Below are 22,183 nucleotides of genomic sequence, written 5' to 3' on the forward strand. Positions count from 1 at the left end.
TTACTGAAAAACAAAATCGTTTCAATACGTTGAAAACACAGAGTGCAATGAAGATGCACGCAGACCCTCAACTTACATTATTCCAAAATCAAAAGTATCTAGGGAACGTGATCGATGTGATGGTATGCACATACATCGGACAGCTGAGAGATGCAAACACTGTATAGAGACAACAGACAAGTACATAATAACATGGGTATCATAGGTCAGAAGTCTGCGAAGAGGGGGATTTCTGAAACAGTTTCTGTATTATCCGGGCGGCAAAGTAAAGAGCCAAGGAAACGAGGCGGCACACGTACATACCACATGCATGCATATGCTTAGTCTCAGCTGGTCACCTTTAATCTTGAGATAGGAAGAGATGTATGTCATTACCCACGCGTAACCTCCTACAGAAACCAGTCTCCCAAATCAACCGGCGTGTAGAGAAAATCAAACTGCAACTGGCATAAATCCAAGAGATGACATTTAAATATATGTATAAGATATCGGATATATTTTTCAAGATCGATAGTATGATACGACGAGAAAGGTACCAAGACTGATTGGCTGACTGAAGTTCAAGTTATCAATTCCCAAGATCTACACTATTACTATATAGCTGAAATGGTGTGAAACTAATGAACGATAATTGTGATATAGGCTATATATAGTGTCATAAAACTTGTGACATCATCATCATGGACCATCATGGACCATCATTGACCATCATGGACCATCATGGACCATCCTCGTTCTGCACGATGAGAAGAGGTCAACTACGGGGGAAACGGCGGAGCCTGGGAAAATATGGAATAAAGAAGAGTGTTTACTCATTATAATATTATTGGTTATTTTTCCAAATAAAATGGAAAGTGCAGTATAGGAGGATCATGGCATTATTTTCCCCGACGCCGACCTGGCCCTCGTTACCATTGTTTCCTATACGCCTTACCAATGATACAACCCTACGCCTGTTGGTTAATTGTCCTTGAAGAGAGATGCAAGTAGAATAGGTTTATACTTACTTGCTATAATGTAGACTCATTGCTTAGAGGAGTGAATAAATATGGGGGGGGGGCAATTTGCCCTTTGTTCATCATGGGCTTAATCTCGGGCAAAAAAAGTGGGGATATCCTGCACAAAATAAACGGTCCTGCATATTAATTTGGCTTGCGTAGCTCCGACGATGAAGCCATGAGTCATTGCTACAAATAAACCGACGCTTATACATTTGAATGAACGTTCCAAAAATATACGGTAACAGAAAGAACAAAACAACGATTAAAACTTGGGTAATAGATTCGCAGAAATGGATCCGTAGTTTAAGTGAAATCGAAGTCGTAAAGGCGTAAACCGTACTGAGAGACTACGAAGGCGTTATCTCAGTGCCAGCGAGTCAGCTAGTGATAGTAAATCCTATCACACAATGAAAATAGTCAAAATACAAAAGAAAAAGCGATTCTCCTCAGAAGCCGCTACGAAGCCGCTACACATTCAATTGGAGGCTTCCTCGAATTCCAAATCTGAAATATTACTTTCTCCTTTGGATAATGATTGGTACATTAGAAAGAGAAACACACACTTTGAACTCTTTTGTCATGGTAATGTCACTCACAGTGCTGATTTCACATAAACGTTCCCCATTGCCCTCACGAAATATTGAAAATTCATATGCAAGCACCAATTTATGAAACTTTTCACCCAGTCACCCAGCCTTTGGTCGATTCGCAAATACAGTTCAACTGTAATCGCAACCCAAGTGAATAATTCAAACTAATTTGCACACGGTCAACCAAGACAAGTTAAGTTAGACTAGTCTAGTCAAGCCAACCAAATATACTGGTCCATTCCAGTAAAATATGAGTCAACTCAATCGAGTCATTATTGTTGACATACCTTGCATGAGTCAGTTCACAGGAAATTAAAATAAGGACCAGAATCACTTCAAGTTGACTCACTAACAGGGGTGACATCCGGCAGGGTTGAAATTCCAGGGAGCTGTTGTGGGGGGGGGGGGGGGGCACGAGCTTCGAGTGGCTGTGGAACATGTGAATTTGATTTGATGTTACCTCAGAAATTTCCACCAAACTGGATAATCTATCGATTCCATACTGGATATTCCAGTATTTGAATGTTTGAAACCAAAGTTTTTAAGTTTTTCTCTTATGTTTGTCTTAATTTCACGTTGGGGCACTGAATTGAATTTTCTCCGACAATAGGGCAATTTTCATTTCAAATAACAAAGGGGCACTTTCTCACTTAGTCTACAAAAAGGGAAAAGGATATTTTCTTATGACAGAACAGGCACTTCTCATTCATTAATATACCGTCCTGGACTCAGCTGGAGTCCCTAGCAAGTTGGACTTGTTCGTTGTTCAAGTTGCCTTCATTCGAGTCAAGAGCCAAGTGACATTAAAGGCATTGAAGACTCGCCACAAACCGCGTGCCCGGCCATGAAAAAGTTAACTTTCCGTTGCTTGCAAATGACGTTTTCGTCTTGTCGTTACAAAATGATGAGAGTAATGAAACGTGATACCTTGTTATCTTTTATCTAGACCTGAGATGTCCACGCTGCTATGTACACTGTGTTGTGGGTATTGACCGTAGCTGTTTGTATCGACTGTACACTAGTGTCTAATTGCCGACGGTAGCAAGCTGTGTCTGTATTTTCTGGGATCGATGGTGGTGTTTAACACTTCTGTTACACCTCATCCAAAACTAGCTGGTCAGATTACCAGCATGAGACGTTTCTTTGTGCGCGAGTCTTCACAACCTTTAAGTCAAAATATGTTATTTGGGACTTTCTACTCAACTGCAGCAGGATATGCGACTATGATATATAAATATAGTCACACGTAAATAACTCCTGTTCTCAGTGCAATCTGGGAACAAGGTATACCGCCTCCTTGTTTTAATGTAGCTGTTATGCAACAGCCCAAGTCCAGAAATTCAACACAATTTTGTGCGCCATGTGCAACTACTGAGCATTGGCGTAGCCTCGTAGGGGAAGATGTTTGATTCTGTCAAATTCTCACTGAGAGATATATATATAGGCCATTTAAAGTCTTGCAAGGCAATGCACATATTCAGAGTACATCGGAGCGGATTAGAAGATCAGATGGTGGGATTGTACTTTGAATATACTGAGAGGGGTCCGTTGTAACTCAAGATTCCGTTATACCCCACCTTTCCCCAAGGATACTTTTGGCGTTCCATACATGTTCCCCGTTTTAAATTCGATGCTAGTAAGCAGGTGTTACCGATCGCTACAATACTAAATTAGTGCAAGTACTCTGATCTTGCACACTGGCAGGCTGTAGGTACACAAACGAAAGCTGCTGTATTTATTTATCGACAACAAGGTGTATTACGGCCTGTAGATCGAAATCGGTAGCTACGTGGCACACTTTCAATCATCGTGTAAGTCTATATTCTTAGTGTTAAAAGTTCTTACGTTTCTGGAAAATGTGATTTGTTTGTCGCATTGGGCAATAGCCTAACGTTAAGCTTAGGCCAGCCTCCAATGTGGACATAGGCCAAGGCAAGTCCGGGACAGTACCCGCAAATTGGGGACATCTGTTCAGCTTAGCTGATTCGCACTAACTGATCATGCCCATCAGAGGGCACAAGTTAGTAAGGCTAACCTAACCAGACTGCATTTAGGCTTAGAATTAGTAGTAGGCAAGTACTAGCCTATGGTTCTCAGTACTCTCATGGGGGAGGGAGGCATTGGGTAAATTATGCCCTAGGCCTACCTAGTTTCTGCTGCTACCTTCTTCTCTCTAAAGTTTGTGTTGATTATTTTAATATTTATGAAAACATTACGTAGGGTAATAAGATCGCTGTAACGATATCAATTTTAAGTATCTTATTCTAAATAAAAAATAAAGGTTCTGTCTTTACCCTAGCCTACATACTGTAGCCTAACAATTGCAAAGTTGAAATAACTTAAGTTTACAACACAGACAAACACATGTAAAAAAACGGCACCCAAAACGTTTTCTAAAGCTACTGGGCCTGTTGAAGACTTTTGCAAACCATTTCTGCTCTCCAATCTCATTGGTTTTTAGTAAATTTATGAATGAAGGTTAAGGGCCTCAGGACTGGAGATGTGCTAATATTACCTCAACTTCCAAGATGGGTGATAAGTCCCTGTAATTACAGGCCTGTTAGTCTCATTAGTATTGTTTGTAAGGTCATGTGAGTCTATTGTTGAAAGGACTACGGTCACTTCAGTAGTTAGTCTTTGATCAGAGTCTCAACATGGTTTTTGTCAAAAAGGTCTTGTCGCACCACTTCTTGAGCTTATAGGCTAATCGAAGATGTAACAAGCTCACTAAAATAGGCAGAAGTCTGTAGATGTTGTGTTCCTGGATTCCAGAAGGCCTTTGATAAAGTTCCCTACCAGCCTCTTCTACTTAGGCTGAAGAGTATGGGTGTCAATGGGAATTTAGTGTCTTGGATCGAGAATTGGCTCGGTAATAGGAAACATAGGGTGGCTCTGCTTCTTCTTTGCAGGACATTACTAGTGGGGTTACACAGGGGTCTGTTTTGGGTCCCTTGTTGTTTGTTGCCTATATAAATAACATTGACAGATATTTTGTGTACAGCCAAGAAGTTTGCTGATGACACCAACCTGTATTCTGAGGTCTCTTACAAAAGCGATTATGAGAAATTTCAGATGGATTTGGATAAGGATTTTTCTTGGTTTCAGGGATGGCAAATGCATTTTAATATTGAAAAATGCAAGGTGATGCATATTGGTAGTAGTAACCAAAAGTATACCTACACTCTTAATGGTGAGGAGTTGCAGGAGGTCTTTGTTGAAAGAGACCTACAGTAGGTATCTACATTGACTCATCTCCGCAACCTTCTAAAACATTGTCTCGAAGCTGCTAAAAGAGGGAAAATGGTTTTAGGTACAGTACTGTATGATCAAGAGAGACTGAACAGTTTTCTGAAAGAGGACATACAGCAGTGGTTAGGCTTTATAATCAGTTGGTTAGGACTCATCTGGAGTATGCTGTGCAGGCTTGAAACACATATATTGCTAAGGATAAGGAAGTACTTGAGAAGGTCCAGAGGAGGGCTATAGCATGATTAGATCCTTAAAGGGTGTTCCATATCATAAACTGCTGAATCTCATCACTCTGGAGCTTAGGAGGTTCAAGGTGGCTTGATTCAGGTTTTCAAGATTGTGTATGGTTTTGACAATTTAACCGTCACTGAATTTTTCATGTTTGCTAATTATAGTAGTTCTACCAGAGGTCATTGTCTTAAACTCCAGAAGATACAAAGTAGGATTAATATTCGGCATAACTTTTTTCTGATAGGGTTGTGAATGAATGGATAGATTTGCCTGAGAAAGTTGTACTAGTTTGTAAGTAGGGTGAATGGGTTTAAGAATGTCTTGCACAAGCACTTTAAGCATTATAATCAGATCTGATTTTTTGTGTTTTTGGCTCTCCTATTGGGTCCTTGATAGAGACTTGAATGTCCTTCATGATCCTTTTTTTCCCTACTTAACCTACGTTATAGTCTAGGCCTATGTAACATTCTGTGACAGACTCGGTCATTGTTTATAGCACATGTCAGCGGTTCTTATCTTTTTTCTACTTTTACTCTGTATTTTTATCAACTTTTTGTATGGTAAATTTCTGCGAGGAGTCGAGGACTGAATTCTAATGTTCAAACCTAAATTCGCTGGTTGGCAAAGTTTTCCAACCCTTTCATAGCATAAATTTCTTGAAAGTTGATTGCAACCAATGAAAAGCAAAACTTACAGAATAGCTAAGAAGTAAATTTTCTGTGAATGATCATTTCAATTCTACACACTGTGAGACATAGGCTCCACATCCAGCCTATTGCATGATCCAGGATACCTAAACACAAAACTAACTGAAAAACCTTTTTAATACGGTTTATCAACAGATCTAGTAAACCAACAGGATGCCTTTGGAATTCGAGATTGCCCCAGATAGGAAGATTGGAGGGAACCATCCATGTTTCATCATAGCAGAGATTGGACAGAACCATCAGGGTGACATGAAAATTGCAAAAGATCTGATAAAAGTTGCAAAGGTGAGCATTTTGTTTCCCTGTTCATTTTTCCCAGAAGTAGGTGCTGAATGTGAAAGCCCTCCGATTTCATTTGGTAGGTGTACCACTTGTTGGTGGACTGTTGGTACAATCTGTTGCAGTATATATACATACCTATTACTAACCTACATGTATGTTGCACACTTTTTGATTATTAATTAAAATAAATGTAAGATAAATTGAATTGAAATTGAATTTTATTCCACTTTTAGCTGGATTTATGAGACGGATCATTGACTGGTACAATTTCAGATTATTCATTTTTGATTTTCAAAATTTGGGCTGCACTTTACTGTGCTATATGTTGAGAACAAAATCAGGTCAATATAATGTGCAAATTCAAACTGATATTTGGTTCGTTAAATGAAGTCTTCCATTATTTAAGTCAATCTTTGCCAAATATTTTGGTCTAAGCTACAGTAGATCGTCAACCTTTCTCTCCTACTTGCAGGACGCCGGAGCAGACTGCGCGAAATTTCAGAAGAGTGAGCTGAGCTATAAATTCAACAAATCCGCCTTGGCCAGACCCTACACATCTAAGAACTCGTGGGGGAAGACCTATGGAGAACATAAGGAGTTTCTAGAATTCAGCCACGACCAATACAAAGAGCTGCAAGATTACGCTAACCAGATAGGGATTTATTTTACTGCATCTGGAATGGATGAGGTGTGAATTTGGGACCTTTGTTTTCAATGAACTGTTATAAAGGGAGCTTTAGTTTGACCATTGAACAGTGTACACTTGACAAGATGCTGGGGGTACAGTATATACAGTAGTGTTGAAATTCATAGCTATGACAGCATTGACCAATGTAGACTGTAGTCCAGTAATTCAGCAGATAGGGCTTCTCCGTCTGTACATTTTGTTCACGACTGGAGGGCCCCCTCCCATTGGCCTTCTCGATTAAACTGACTCACAGATGTTTTAAAACAGCTACCATGGAACCAGTCTAAGTCCAGAATAGGGGCAACTCTGACATTTGGGTTTTGCATCTTTTTCAAACTACATCAGACAGTTAGACTGTGAAAAACTCAGTGTGTCAAACATAGGATGTTTGGTTTTCAATTATTGTGTGGGTCTCCTAGAGCTGCCTTAATGTTGTTGAAAATTTGGCTGACTTGCTGGAAAGTCATTCATAATTTCACACAATCACGATGGTTGTCCAAAAGACCAAACTACAATGAAAGATCTATATAGATCAGAGAGTGTCCCAAGTGATTACATCATGTGTTACTTTACATTTATGGTTGTCCACAATGAATACCCCAAAGTAGAACTGTCCATTCAGTGTAACTAACTGACAGCTAAACATGAAATGTTACTGTGTACACTTTCCTTTTCAGAAAGCTGTTGACTTTCTTCATGATCTTGGAGTGCCTTTCTTCAAAGTCGGATCTGGTGACACCAATAATCTTCCTTACATCGCTAAGACAGCAGAGAAAGGCCGTCCAATGGTAGTGTCCTCTGGCATGCAGTCGATGGATACAATGAAAAAGGTAACACGACCGCTCCTGCATCCCTCCCTCCCACTCCCAACCCAAACCCTCATAAAATTCTCAACTGTAAAATGAAGAATGTATACTGTGGATAGTCCCATACAATAATAATAATAATAATATATATTAAAGAGTGCCTTACACAACAGAATATCTCAAAGCACTTTAGATTGGACTAGATTTCAATCTGAAGAAGTACAAATATTAAATACATAAGAGTAATGCAAGGAATAAATTAGCCATTGAAGCAAAATCAGAAAAGATAAATCAATTATTAAATGAAACTTATATCATCATGGTTAATACAGATTAAAAACTCAAGTTCAGTCAAAGATGAAGTGCAGACGGCAGGGGCTTTCTATTGACAATGCGCAAAAATATGAAACGCCCTATCACCATCAAACTTTAGTCAATGGTTCGTGAATGGCCGGGGCTTTTGAGTGAAGAACGCCATGTCAATAGTTCACTTAAGTACTGTACTGTAGGTCGCCGCCGAGCCATGTACAATTTTAAATAGGGAGCATAATATTTTTTATATGATTCGCTGCTGAATTGGCAGCCAATGCAGTACAGTCAGCACTGTAGTAATCGGATCATGTTTTCCAGCAATGAGTTGTAGTTTGCTGATTTCACAGGCTGGGACACCGAACAGCACACTTTTGCAGTAATCTGTACCAGAAGTGACCAAATCATGAACCAATTTATCAGCAGATTGCTGGTCAAGAACGTCACTCAGTGTTGACTGTTATCTTTAAAGGCATTTTTGAGTGGAAATGGGATCCAGTCCTGCCGGTCATATCATTTTTTGTCTTTGTATCACCCTAAGCCTTGCCCTGTGATGAAATTTTCTTTTCTGTGATAGAGTGCTTGAAATGTTGGCCTGTCCTGCCAGAAAATTTGATTCTAACACTGACTTACAGTGACGTCAGTGTGGCACATTGGTCAGAATCGATCAGATCTCACTCTAAGCTTGGCCTTGAAACGATACACAGGAATGTGCACAGACCTCGCGTCCACCAGTGCTGCTCATACTTCTTGGAAGTGGTGCACGGCTGTGATTAACAAAAATCTCTCAAATAACAAATATCTGAACAACATATTATAAAGAAAAACGAGTTAGGGAATTCTGACACATTTTAACTCTTTGAAAGATTGCTAACTTGCAACTTCACCAAGAAATTTCCATCTAAATCGCTATTATACTTTTAGAAATTTGAACTTTCCTGGCTAGAGTGTAGCTTACTAATGATAGCGTCCCTGCAGCCTCCAAAACGAAGTGCTGCGATGTAGTGCTCATCGTTCTCCACTGTTCAAAATAGATTAGATTAAGTTGGTGAGAGGTTCAACAATTCACTTCTCCTGAATCATAGGATGAAAAATACCCAAACTAGGACTGTGGCGATGAAAAAATTAATTTTTTCATATACCACTAAAAAAATACCACTAAAAACATTAATTAAGTCATGAAACTATATTGTGCTCTACTCTGTACAAATACTGCTAGATATCTTTGCACAGGTGTAGGTGTTTGCATATAATTATGCTGTTTTTGATTAGATTAAAGTATTCCCTGGGTAGGTAGTCATTATTATTGAAACAAGGAGGTAAATTTTTCCTGTATCATCTCACTGTGGAAGAAAATTTGGACGACCAAGACAAACACCAACCAATCATCATACGAACAAAACTGTTGTGTACAGTTTTAATAGCAAACTTGAACTGCTACTGTAAGGGGGAAAGGCTCTGTCTGTCTAGTACAGATACTGATGAAGGAATATCTTGCAACTCTTCTATTGTCTTTCGTTTTTATTATCTGTTTTATATTTCTTTTCTTTTGTCAGGTTTACAAGATTTTGAAGGACAAAGGTGCTGACTTTTGCTTCCTTCAGTGTACAAGTGCCTATCCTCTGAACCCAGAAGATGTCCATTTAAGGGTTATAGAGGTGAGTCCAAACACAGTGGCTTCATTGTTTACTTCATCTGGAGTGTTTAAGGATACTGGATAATTATTTAAAAGGCAATTTGTCCATCCCCATGTTTGTATGCCATGCAAAAACTTTTCGTTTGCATGCTGCATGAAAGTTATAGAAAATGCTTTGATTGACTTCATTGCCAACCTGTTGTTATTCATACTCCACCTGTATCTACATGAAAGTTCAGGTGCCACATCACATACTGTAGTATGCTGTTTATTTTATTACAGCAAAAGTATATCCCAGAAATGTTAACATTAGACATTCCACGTGGTTGCAAGTGGAAAGATGATATGTTAAATTGAAACTCATACAGTCTTAGGTGTCTATATCTGGTTTAAATTCTAATTGGAAGGAGTGGAGCCGTTGTGAGCATTCAGATCTCTTAGTTACTGTAGAGTGAGCAGTGTACATTTATATGTGTGGATAATACATGGCTTTGACAAAAGGTCAAGAAGTTACTACACAATGCAACATGCTGCCTTAACCTACATTACATTCAAAGTTCCGTGGCTGTTCTCCACACTCCTCAGTCTATTAGAGAGATCTCAGGCAAATCAACAAGGAAAGTTGAAGTACAGTAGTTGACGGCTGGTCACCATTTTGCAATGTACTGGCTAAGTTAGATAATTGTATTCAAATGTCTAAATTCTGACTTTATGCACATTAGTGCTGATAGTCGTAATCGTATTAATCGCCAGTAGTCACGATCACACTTTGAAAGTTTGATTAATCGCGCTCAAAACCTAAGTTGCGATTTCTCGACTACAAGCTAGCACTACACATAATCTGCTTTTGAAAATAGCCTAACCTGTCAAACACAACCCTAATGGCAGTTTGACAGCAAATATCGCAAAAGTATACAAGTTCTCATAATGCTACACTAGCACTGTGCTGTGTTAAATATCGGCAAGCACCTGCTCTGAGTAGATTCAGGTTTACTTGTCAGTAATATGCTTGTTTTGCAGTTCAACATTGAGCCCTAGCAATGTTTGATCATTGCACGTAATTGCAAATTCATTAGTTATTAATCTTTTACGATTGCCTTTTCTGCAAACATGTTCACAATTACTTCATCACTGGCCTGGTTTACATTTATCAGATGTCTGATCGAATGAGTAGATTGAGGTGTAGTTTAAAGTCAATGTGCAAAATATGTGCCTGCTATCGTGCTAGGCTAGAGTCTAGCCTAGAACGTTAAACGTCCTAGATTTACAGAAAACTATTGCATACTAATCGTAACAATGCTACAAGGTGTTACATCTATTTATTGTTTACACGATTGCTTTTATTAGTGCTAGTTTTTGTAGTAGCCTCATAGATTGATTCGAAAGTTTTTAAATTTACTATGAAGGATTTTAAGAAGCGTAGATTGAAAGTTGTTCACAGTTTTTGTTTGCTAGCTGTTTTAACATGGTTTAGACACCACACGTTAAGTCAGTCGCGAAAGAACACATAAAAGACCATGGAGAAAGATTTATTTTTACTGTATTTCTGCAATGGCAAAAAAATTACAGTGATGACGTCATAACTGAAACCCAGTAATCGCGAGAAGAGCTATGCGATAAATCGACTATAAAAGGAAGAGTCGACTATCAGCACTGAATGTACCTTAAGTATGGTTTACGCAAACAGCAGTTGCTGTTCAGATGTATCTTGCAGATTTGTGATGGTCTGTTAAAGAGGTAGTGCAACTGTGTCGTGCATTGAGCTACATCACTAAATGTGCAAATATGTTTAATTCCTTTTTCAAAGGACTGTAATTCTTTTTGGAATCTTGAGAAAGTCATCGTTTGTTTCTTGCTTGCCCTCTCTGAATTAAACACTTAAAAAATGTTTCTGTTATACCTAACATGTAATTGGTTTCTTATTTAATGTTGCAAAATTACTAACCACCAGGGGGATTCTAAAAACAGTTTTTGATTGACATGTTCCACATGAAATGAAATGCTAGTTCTGGGATGATTAACTCTTAATGCTTAATAACTACCATCAAGATTTGCTTTTCAAGTCAACAAGTGATCATCTGGCATGATGTGTATTTCTATTAATCAAATCATTCATGCAACTTTATAGAGAAAAGACAGGATTCTCTTTTCTTTCTTCTTTAGTAGACCACTGAAATGTATGGCAACACAAACATCCTAATTGTTATACAGAAAATAATTTGAAAACCAATTAATAGTATTACCATGCAACTTTTATCTTGTTTTTTTACCACAATGAAGGCTTACCAGAAGGAATTCCCAGATATCCCTATAGGCTACTCAGGGCATGAGAGTGGAACAACCATCACGCTTGGAGCTATAGCACTTGGTGCCAAAGTAGTTGAGCGGCACATCACCATGGACAAAACATGGAAAGGTAGTGACCATGAGGCCTCACTTGGTAGGTGCAAAAGGAGTCTTTATTTCCTTTTAGTGGTCACTTATGTTAAATGTTTCTCCATATTTGAACCGTTTTAACCGGCTTTTAGAGTTAAGTCCAGGATGTCCGGGATGTTCCAGATAATTTTTGAAATACTGGATATTAATAGCAAAACAGTTGATAAGGTTTAGTTGTCAACTTTCACATCAAATGTTACAAAGAAAGGAATGTTTTTCAGCTTTCCTATTTCGATTTTGTATATGTAGTTCTGAACCAAAAAAAATTCCAGGTAATGAAAAAAGAAGAACCCAAGTAGAAAAATTAACCCCTCGCCAAATAACATTCATATCTTGAAAAGTAAAAAAGTATAGTAGAGAGTAATTGGTTTGATGAATGAATGACTGTTATTTTAAGCAATGCTTCTTAGGTTTGATAAACCCATTGTTGTCTGCCAGTCAAACTCAAAATGCTGATTTTAGGTCAGGAATGTGTTTCCTTGTAAAGAAGAAAACATATGAAAATGTTCAACACATATATACCAAAACATTTGTATTTGGAGATGTATTTCTTAACCTTAGCAAAGTGAAATAATTTGTTCTGAAAATTGCATTCATATTTGACTGGCTACAGTAGCTTAAGTTTGACAATATCTTTGCGACAGTTATAAAGGAAGCAAAGTTGAGAAGATTAATTACTCAACAATGCTCGTTTGAATAATTACTTAACGATGCTTGTTTCATAGTAAACCCATTTATCCGTTGCCTTGTAGATGCTATAGCCAAAGAGGGTTGTATCATTTTCTTCTTGTTCGATATTACTGAAGCAACGTTCTTCTAGTGTAGATGTTATAGCCAAAGAGGGTCGTATTATTTTCTTCGTGTTCGATATTACTGAAGCAACGTTCTTCAAGTGAAGTGTGCATACTTATTACTGTATCTTAAAGCTATGTAATCTTCGCTTCTCATAGGGATGGAAGACAGAGTAGATGAAACTAGAGTCCAAGGTTACAGTCGCATAGGTGACAATTCCGTTCTTAGATTCAAAGCTTAATTAAAATAAAATCTGGGTATAAAACTGGTGAACGACACACAGACTTTATTAATCTTGTTTTGAGTAAGTACTTCTCTTACAATATGATTATTTGTAAAGATTTTTTTAAGCAGTTTTATTTTGCACGAATGCAGAGTCCGAATTCAATACATCATTTTGAGATTAGCAGGTTTAAAGCTTAAGCTTAAGATTCAAAGCTTAATTAAAATAAAATCTGGGTATAAAACCGGTGAACGACACACGTTCTTAGATTCAAAGCTTAATTAAAATAAAATCTGGGTATAAAACCGGTGAACGACACACAGACTTTATTAATCTTGTTTTGAGTAAGTACTTCTCTTACAATATGATTATTTGTAAAGATTTTTTTAAGCAGTTTTATTTTGCACGAATGCAGAGTCCGAATTCAATACATCATTTTGAGATTAGCAGGTTTATCTCTTCTGTTATTCAGAGCCGGATGAGCTGAAAGATCTTGTCACCCAAATAAGGACCTTAGAAAAGGCTCTTGGGGGCACTTTTAAAGAAATGAGGGCTTGTGAATTACCAACTTTCAACAAGGTTAGTGAGCTACTTGTTACTTTTGCGTCACAATAAATAATTAAAAGTAGACTATTGTACATACTCTAGTTATAAGTGAATAAACTTGAGCAATTGGTAAAACATATACAAAACATAAGAAAAAGGGGGGGGTGAAGAGAAAAAACAATGTATAAATCTTTCTCAATGTGTTTTGACAAAGGCCTAGGCTTCCAATGTACAGTATTACCAATGGGGTACCAGATTTCCCTCTTGGCTCACTACAATGCATTAGGCTTGTCTTTATAACCTCTAGGAGGATGTTTAAGGGGGGTGTTTAACAATTTGACCACATTTTATTTTAAATGTTGCTGAGTTTGTAACTATTGCGCCATATCTCATTTGGGTAGCAATTGAGCAAACCTTTTGAGAAGGTTCTGATAGCAGAAAAAGATAAAAACTCTGCAGGAGAGCAAACCAGAACTATCAATGTTCTCCTATGCTATGAGCATATTAGGTCTTATCAAATGTGTAGATTTATGTAGTCCATCATCTAACATCTCTGAATGAAAGTGAATTCCCTGATCAGATATGAATAAGAACTTAATGCTGGACAACAACTTATGTGCAATGTGAGGAATTTGTAGAACATTATCTGAGTACTCAACAGAATGCATTACCTGAAGATGTGACAGTCTGGACTCAGAAGTTTTGTAAACATTTCCCACAGTACAAGTTTATATCGTCATAACATCATAATTTTGGGTTGTTTGTTCAGAATTCCACCGTAAAACTAGAGTTTGGTGAACTGGGTGGTCCTTTTGCCATTTGTACAGTCTTCTGGGGCAGACGTTATTAACTTGTTCACTTTGTACAGAAATCATCTACAGAACTATGGAGCAATGGTCATTCAAGAACATTTGTTACCCGTAAGATATACATTCAGAACATTGTTGAGTATGACCTCTTGGCAATAACTTTAGAGACAATATGCTGAGTGGTACATTGATTAGCAATGTGTCTGAAGTCCCTGGGGTAGATGGTGACCATGGGGCCAGGGGTGGGGGGTTGGGGGAGCAGACAGTGTGGAGGTATGCATGATACATAGAAGTGTTTATTTGACTACAGATCAATGTCCTTAACAAAACATGCAAAAATATGCAAATATCACGTTGACATATCAGATAAAGAGACATATGAAGTGGAGTGAGTAATCCAAATCCACAAACTCTGTATAACATCTGATGTTGTCTCGTTTTCAATTGTTAAAGTGTACACGTTAGTCTCATCTACATCTCAATAAGCGGAAAATCAACACGTATGTAAGAGTTTGGCAAAACTGGTCGATCGAGAGAGAAGTTGTGATATGTGCTTATATGGATATTTGGCAAGAAACAACAGTGCAGTCAAAACAAAACCTTTGCTCTGATAAAGGTTCTAGATTCAATTTCAGGTGAATTTTTCATCTTTTGTTTTCTTTTTCAGTTGGGGAAGAGTTTGGTAGCTGCTAGAGACATTCCATCCGGTGCTGAAATTTCTGCAGACATGCTAGCCGTCAAAGTGGCTGAACCCAAGGGTATCGCTCCAGAAACTATATCCAGCCTCATTGGCATGCGTGCCACTCGGGCAATCGATTTTGATGACAGTATAAGAGAGGGTGATGTTGTGTAACAATACTCAGCCATTGTATTCTTGATATGACTTGAATGATGTTTCATTGATTTACAAAATTAATTTCTGTTAAACAGATCCATCCACTTTTCTCAGAGTCTTTGTGTTGCTATATCATCGTTCTGATAAGAATGATTTGGTTTGGCTTTTGATATGTTTCTTAATTTTCAGGAATTGCACTATAAAAATATGCTGAAATTTATCCTTAATCTTAAATTTGGTACTTAATCCTAAATTTTGCTGACGAAATCAGCTCCTTATTCCAGGTCAATATATGAAAATGTATTGTTTTAAAATTTCTAATAACTCAGAAGATAACCATCATCTTGGCGTCACATCAACAGCATGGTACCGACAAATAATTCAGACAGTTGTCCTTAAAACTTTCTTGTTGCAGTATAAAAAATGTTACTTGAGATCACAAATGTAGTCAGAATCTTGTATTTTACTAACAGATTTCGTCTTGTGCTGCTTTAATCGGCTTTCCGCCAACCTAGGTAGTCTCGCTTTTGAGTGCTGACTTTGAACCACTGCACTTAAAGTCAATGAGGGTAACCACGATGGAATGGTACTACAGTAAGTCTTACATGCAGGCTAAAACCGTGTTATTTTTAGCAATGGTGTATTAAAGCACAAAGCAGTGATTTCAAGTAATGGTAGTCACAAATTATCAGCTTTTTCCTGCTCCAAAAGATTTATTTTAGATCTGATCAGACTCTCCCAAGTCTCACTATCTGGTATGTATTCAGATTTTTATGCTCCATGTTATTAAATTGTTACAAATATTTCCATGGTAAAAGTAAAGCGTTATGTAGATGACAGTTATGATGAAAATCAGAACTTGCATTTATAAGCCAGTATTGTTTTTCATTTTTCTCCGGTTATTAAAGGATTATATGATAAAGATATCATGTTATCAAATAATGAAGTCATTTAATACCCCTTCATGTTAAATTTAAAGATTGGAAAGGCTGTTAAATGGGCAGTATGAATATTCATGAATGAACTATATTTACCATGTTCAGGGATGTGCCTAGGATTTTTGAAAGTGCTCAGATGCCAAATGCTGGCACTTGTGTAGCTTTTTAAGCACATACACAAGTACTAGTTTTGCTAACAATTGACATTTTTAAATTTTTTTTAGTGAAATATATTACGTAGCCTACCTGGTAAAAGTTATTAGTTTGTTTCAAAGAGATTTTACAAGGGACCGATTGAGAGCCGTAAGTAATGTTTCTCGCATGTGTAAACTGATGCATTATTAGTCTGTATGATTTTGGCATAGGCTAGGCCCAATTTATGTTGAATATATTGTTAGGAATGTCGGGATTTTAGATGAAAATAGTGCTGGGCGGGATTCACGATTTTTAAGACAGTGCTGGGCGGTAATTTTTAGTGCTGGGCGGTGCCGCCCAGCGTGGGCACATCCCTGCATGTTTCACAGCAGCATGTTGTTTGCACCATTTACAGATACTATGGAAAAGACTCATAATTCAAGATTAACGAACCCCTCCTCACCTGATCCTTTGCATAATTGGAAAAACAATATTGTTATTAAATCTCCAAATCGATTAACATAGATCATTTTTTCGCCAGTGTGTGTATTTATGGTATGATCCAGTTAGAGGAAGGTGTTGGTGTACTTTCTGCATATTGTCTCTGTACTTTAGATACACAGATGATTGCTCAACAACCGATAACCATAGTCATATGTTAATGTTTTATCTAAACTTGCGTCCCTACAGTCCTGCAATGAAAACATGCACTTTAAAAGACCTCTACAGGAACGCACAGTTTTAATGACCCCCGACAAACATTTGCTTGTGCGCAACGGGGGCCTATAGTGATGATATGTGTATAGTGTGCACAAATAAATCAAATCATGAAAGCTGTAACTAAGTATACAACGATAAAAGTTATTGTCCAATTCTAGAAGTTAGGCGGTAGACTAGTTACAAGCTGTTGCATTTAAACAACAACATCCTGTGTTCATTGTGCACTACAAATGCAAGAATGTTTGCAGACAATGGTAAGGGCTATTAGCCAATCAACTCACAGGAAATTTGGAAACTACCAACGACTATATTTAGCATGAAAATCTCTGTAATGGAAATGTTGTTTACTCTGTACTTGCGGTTGATGGTTATGATTTATTTGTATTCAAACAAATTCAATCATCTGTACAAAAGATTGGAATTTTGGTTTCTTTTGGGAACAAGTTGTGGTTTTTTTGGAAAAGAAAGAAAGGAATGCGTTGTGAAAAATTGTTATGTATTCCATAGGCCTAACTGTGAGTGTGTGTACTTGTGGTTTGTTTCCTCCAAAATGTATGCCCGACGGAACCAATTTGAAGGTTTTGCAGTCCTTGGCTAAAAGATTGCGTCCCAGATGCAGAATACTGCGTTGGTAACAATGCTGTACTTTACAGTTCTGTCCCAAATTTTCTCAAAGCCTATCTCCATTAGACTAGTCAACATATAAGAGTAAGACTTAAGCCTCAGGCCGATATCTATTAACCATATAGTCATATATTTTATCTATTTCCCTTTCCAAGAAATTCATGATACTTCACCTAACATAATACCGTCATGGTGACATGGTTTCGATCTCTTTGCAAGGGGCCCGGAGTTACGAGTGGATTTAACTGTTCGGTTTTTTCGTACCCAGACTCTGTTCTGGGTGACTTTTCTTAAAGAAAATATCAATATTGTGTTGTTTTAGTCAAAGTGTTTCATTTCACTGTCATGGTCTCACAGTCCAGATGTAAAGGGGGAGCTGTCGCTGAAAGAATGAGTTGGGGTGAAATAACCGTTAGTTTTCGTGACCGGGGTCAGTCTAGGGGCAAATTTCTTCAAAGTATGACATCTGACTAATTTCTTTTCATAAAGACAATAACCCACCTGATATCATTCGAAGAAGATCAGCAGTCTTCGGCTGACGAGTAGTTCTATAGCAATAGCTAATATTTCCTTTTTTTTTATCAGGTGCTTTTTTCTTATAAGTACATTTTGTTTGTTTCTTCTTTCTCTGCAATATAAATTCATTTCTTATCAAATCTCAATATTGATGTCCTTTTGTCTAGTTTGATTTATATAAAACACCTCAACTTGCCCAGCAGTTCGATTTCCGTTTTGTAGATGAAATTTAGCCTTCTCATCTTATAAGAGTGCTGTAAAACGAACGCAAGTGTGATGGTAATGGTAACATTGGAAAGGACATTGAAAATGTTTAGGACATTGCAAAATGTTTAGGACATTGCAAAATGCGACGGACAAAGAGAAATGAAATTGGCAGATAAAAGGTAGTGTAAATTATCAAAAAACAATCCCAAGGGCGTAGGAACCGGGGGGGCTGGGGGCGCCAGCCCCCCCAGTGAAAAATGTGGAGGGGCGGAAGTATCATTCCGCCCCCCGGTTCGAAAGTCAGAAAACCCCTTTTTCATTTCCAAATGAGAAAAAAAATCTCATTTTGAGCACCAAATTGCATCTAAGACCAGGAGAAAATACAAAATTAAGTTTACAAAATGGAGTGGGTGTTGAAGTGTGCTATATTGCACCAAATTGCATCTGAGGCCACCTGGAAATGCAAAAAAATACCCCCTCCCCTTAGACCCCTCCACCAGGCCGGCTATCAGTCTTCAGCCCCCCCCCCACTCAAAAGTACCTTCCTACGCCACTGAACAATCCATAATGGTAACAAACATTGTCATATAAAGTTGAAAACAACTTCAATGGACGTGCCAGCATCGTTACAGCTTACAACTGCTTCGCCTGCATGGCTGCAGTTGTGAAGGAGTTGTGACTACCGACAAGTAATGACGTTTTGTCGCCGGAGCACCTCTGTGTCAGCAATGTGTATATATCCTGTTCGGGGGGGGGGGGTAGGAAGCTTCCATAAAGTAGAGGGGGCTGCAGGGGCGTATCCAGGATTTTCCAATAGGGGGGCGTCAGGCATGAATGATCGCCGTCCTGGGGGATGGGTCTAAGGGGGGTGGACAATTTTTGCTTTCGAAGAAGGGCTGAAATGCAAAATGGTGCCATATGCATGGGCGGCGATCCGTACTTCCGAGTGGGGGGGGGGGGATATGACCTTGTTGACTATCTAAGCGTAGCGCCACCATGAGTTGGCGCGAAGCGTACAAGAAAATTCTGGGATTAACAAACCCTCTAGATGGCCGGAAACGGCACTTCCCGAGGTTTCCAAGCGGCATATACCCAACTTTAAAATAGGGATGTCATGTCCGAAATATCTCATAATCAGGATCCAAAATACTTTTTTTTTGTAATTTCGGGTGTTATTTTGGGAAAATTGCCCCTGTCAATCTTGTTTCAGGCGCAACGTTAGAATGTTCGAGAGCTCTTATATTATTCGATGAAGAAAATGACCTCATGCAGGCTATTATAGGCCTATACACATGCAATACACAATTACACATAGTTACATTACTAGGTACCGATTGCTAGGGCATTCAGGTGAAACGTGTATTAAGCATTACCCTGATAACATGAGATTCTCAGCTGTTCGAGGGAACATGTACGTGTGTAGGCCTACTATAGGGCCTATATGAATACTATGAGGGTGCATATATGTACTATATCAATACCGTGGGCGCAATAATACATTTTGTTGTTATAGGGCCAATGAAGCCTACAGTCAACTATTCTTGCTTTATAAAGACGCTTTATTTGAAAAGATCGCACTGCGTTTATGGTAGGCGAGAAATGAAGCTAAAAAAGAGCCGTACATTAACGATGATGCATAAATGTAGGCATGAAAATATTCTTATCCCTGGCATTTGGTGGGAGGGATATGGTGTATTACATCCTCTCCACCCATTTTCATGGGGGGATATATCCCCCCTTCCCCCCCCCCCCAGGATCGCCGCCCATGGCCATATGTGATCCATTTTTCGACCTTAATAATAAGCAACATTTCCAGTAAATATGGACACAAAATACACAATTTAGTATGGCTGTCATGTCACTTAGTGTTTATAGTGATAATACAAACACAATTAGCATCTATGTTTCTAAAACTATTATGCCGCCGAACTTCGCCAGAACCTTTTTTTGGCAAACAAAAAATAAAGCATACGGGAGGGGGGGGGGGTTGAGCGATCACCGACATCTCACATAAAGGTCGTCATCAATTTTTTTTTTTTTTTTTTTGGTGACGGCCAATAGGGGGGCGCGCGCCCCCTGGATACGCCCCTGGGGCTGGCACAACATCAGAGGGGCACTTTCTCATTTCACAACCACCATTCGTTATGCTATAAACCTATACACACCGGCCAATGTGTTAGTATGCTATCAATACTATTTATTGAGATTGTTTATTGTTAACCGTGCTACAAAAAAAAAAGATATGGGATGCCATTTTAAAAATAGCATGTACAGACTAAAAATAAATAATTAAAATAAAATATTAAATTAACAAAGGCTTAAGATATCCAAAAGACAGTTCTCCATCAAAGGGGCACATTTTATTTGCCAGTAGGGCACACTTGCTGTTTTGGAAATAAAACCCCCTCCCTCCGGCTCCTACCTCATGGCCACGAACCGTATGCACAAAGACGACTACAACGTAGTTCTTATCCTTTCTATGATTCGTCATAACTTGTTGTTGCACGAACAGCATGTTATGAAGCTCAGCCAGAATTGGACGTGATACGCGCTTCCTATAAAGTGGGGGTGGCACGTGCCCCCCCCCCCCCTCGCTCCTACCCCCTGATCCTGTTCCACTCCTAGAAAAACACCGACGTGAGGGCATCATCAGCTCCAGTAGAGCCAAACTGGAGACACACTTATATGTGCATCTGCCATGTTCCAACAATTATCACAAACAGTACAAGGAAAATATCCACTATTGCCAGCCCTCTCGTTGCCACCTCGAAGTCGAATTTGTCCATCATGTCAAATCTGATAGAAATATATTGAACAAAAAATACGATAGCAAGAATAAACGTTTGGAATTCCGGCCAGTATGCATGTTACAAACTATAGAATAATACGTGAAATAACTCGGTACAATCTGAGCACATTCAGGTTCAGAAAAACGGAAAGATTGTGTTTAAAATAACATATAAAGTATATTGAAGTCATACTGTGAGCGGACACCTCTCGATCTCCATTACTGAAAGAAAGTCATAACAATTCTGTAGTATTTGATAACTTACAATTACAGCTGACGCTTGCGTCTTCATAATGAATACAGTCATGTTGGGATGTATACAAACACTCGAAGATGACGTCTTCTGATCCACTGCATTCTACTTCTTCTAAGTGTATATCTCCTGCTCATACCATACCATAGTAAGCCTCACTAAAGACCTTTACAGCTCCGGAGAAACATTGTTGACAGCAAACTACATCAGCATCTGCTAAATCCCATCCGTCGTCACAATTAACATATTTCAACTCTTCCAGCTCTTCCATTTCTGTCCCTTAGCCGGATTTGTCCATTTAATGGTCAGCATGAAAACTCCTGATTCGAGCCGTGCAAGGCATTTTTTTTATATTTTTTTTTATTATCATTCCAACAAGAGTCCAAACAATGTACAAATTCATAATACTTTATGACCAATAGTCAATATTATCGACAACAAATAAATCATTAAACTTCAAATAAAGATTTCCACTTATGCCATCTGATATCAAAAGCATTTCGCTTTCAATTAGTTTGATACATAAACTTTTGTTTCTTTTAAATAAAAAGTCTTTAAATCAATTTTACCATAGAAGGTTTCTCATTTTTAACCTTACTTTTGTAAAAACAAAATTTCAGAACCATGCAAGGCATGGCTTCTGCAGGCGGGTTAATTAGAAATTTTAATTGAAATAAAACAGACAATAGAAGATTGGTAGTTCGAAAAAGGAGAGGTAGACAGGCAACGCACACATTTTGGAAGGTTTTCGTGAGTACTGGAAACTACTCAGTTGATAAATTTGTCCATCATAATGCAAAATAATCTGAACAGAAAAAACAGCCTCCCACAAGGGTAAGAGAATGGTTGGTTGACGTCAAAC

General features: G+C 38.3%; 1 protein-coding gene across 3 annotated transcripts; it reads left to right on the plus strand.

The window, feature by feature from the left end:
* The first annotated feature begins 3,238 nt into the window (after positions 1-3,238).
* On the plus strand, positions 3,239-18,219 carry LOC139967908 (N-acetylneuraminate-9-phosphate synthase-like). Of its 3 annotated transcripts, none has more exons than XM_071972111.1 (8): positions 3,239-3,402; positions 5,914-6,063; positions 6,533-6,748; positions 7,426-7,578; positions 9,420-9,521; positions 11,780-11,939; positions 13,423-13,529; positions 14,973-18,219. In XM_071972111.1, exons 2-8 carry the CDS (start codon positions 5,932-5,934, stop codon positions 15,156-15,158), a joined length of 1,056 nt encoding a protein of 351 aa, XP_071828212.1. In that variant the 5' UTR covers positions 3,239-3,402; positions 5,914-5,931; the 3' UTR covers positions 15,159-18,219. The 3 variants fall into 3 exon arrangements, with proteins under 3 accessions (XP_071828212.1, XP_071828214.1, XP_071828213.1); XM_071972112.1 differs by lacking the exon at positions 3,239-3,402 and adding an exon at positions 3,506-3,523; XM_071972113.1 differs by lacking the exons at positions 13,423-13,529; positions 14,973-18,219 and adding an exon at positions 12,886-13,009.
* The last annotated feature ends 3,964 nt before the right edge of the window (positions 18,220-22,183 follow it).

The sequence above is a fragment of the Apostichopus japonicus genome, chromosome 5 (assembly GCF_037975245.1).
Source record: "Apostichopus japonicus isolate 1M-3 chromosome 5, ASM3797524v1, whole genome shotgun sequence".
Lineage (NCBI taxonomy): Eukaryota > Metazoa > Echinodermata > Holothuroidea > Aspidochirotida > Stichopodidae > Apostichopus > Apostichopus japonicus.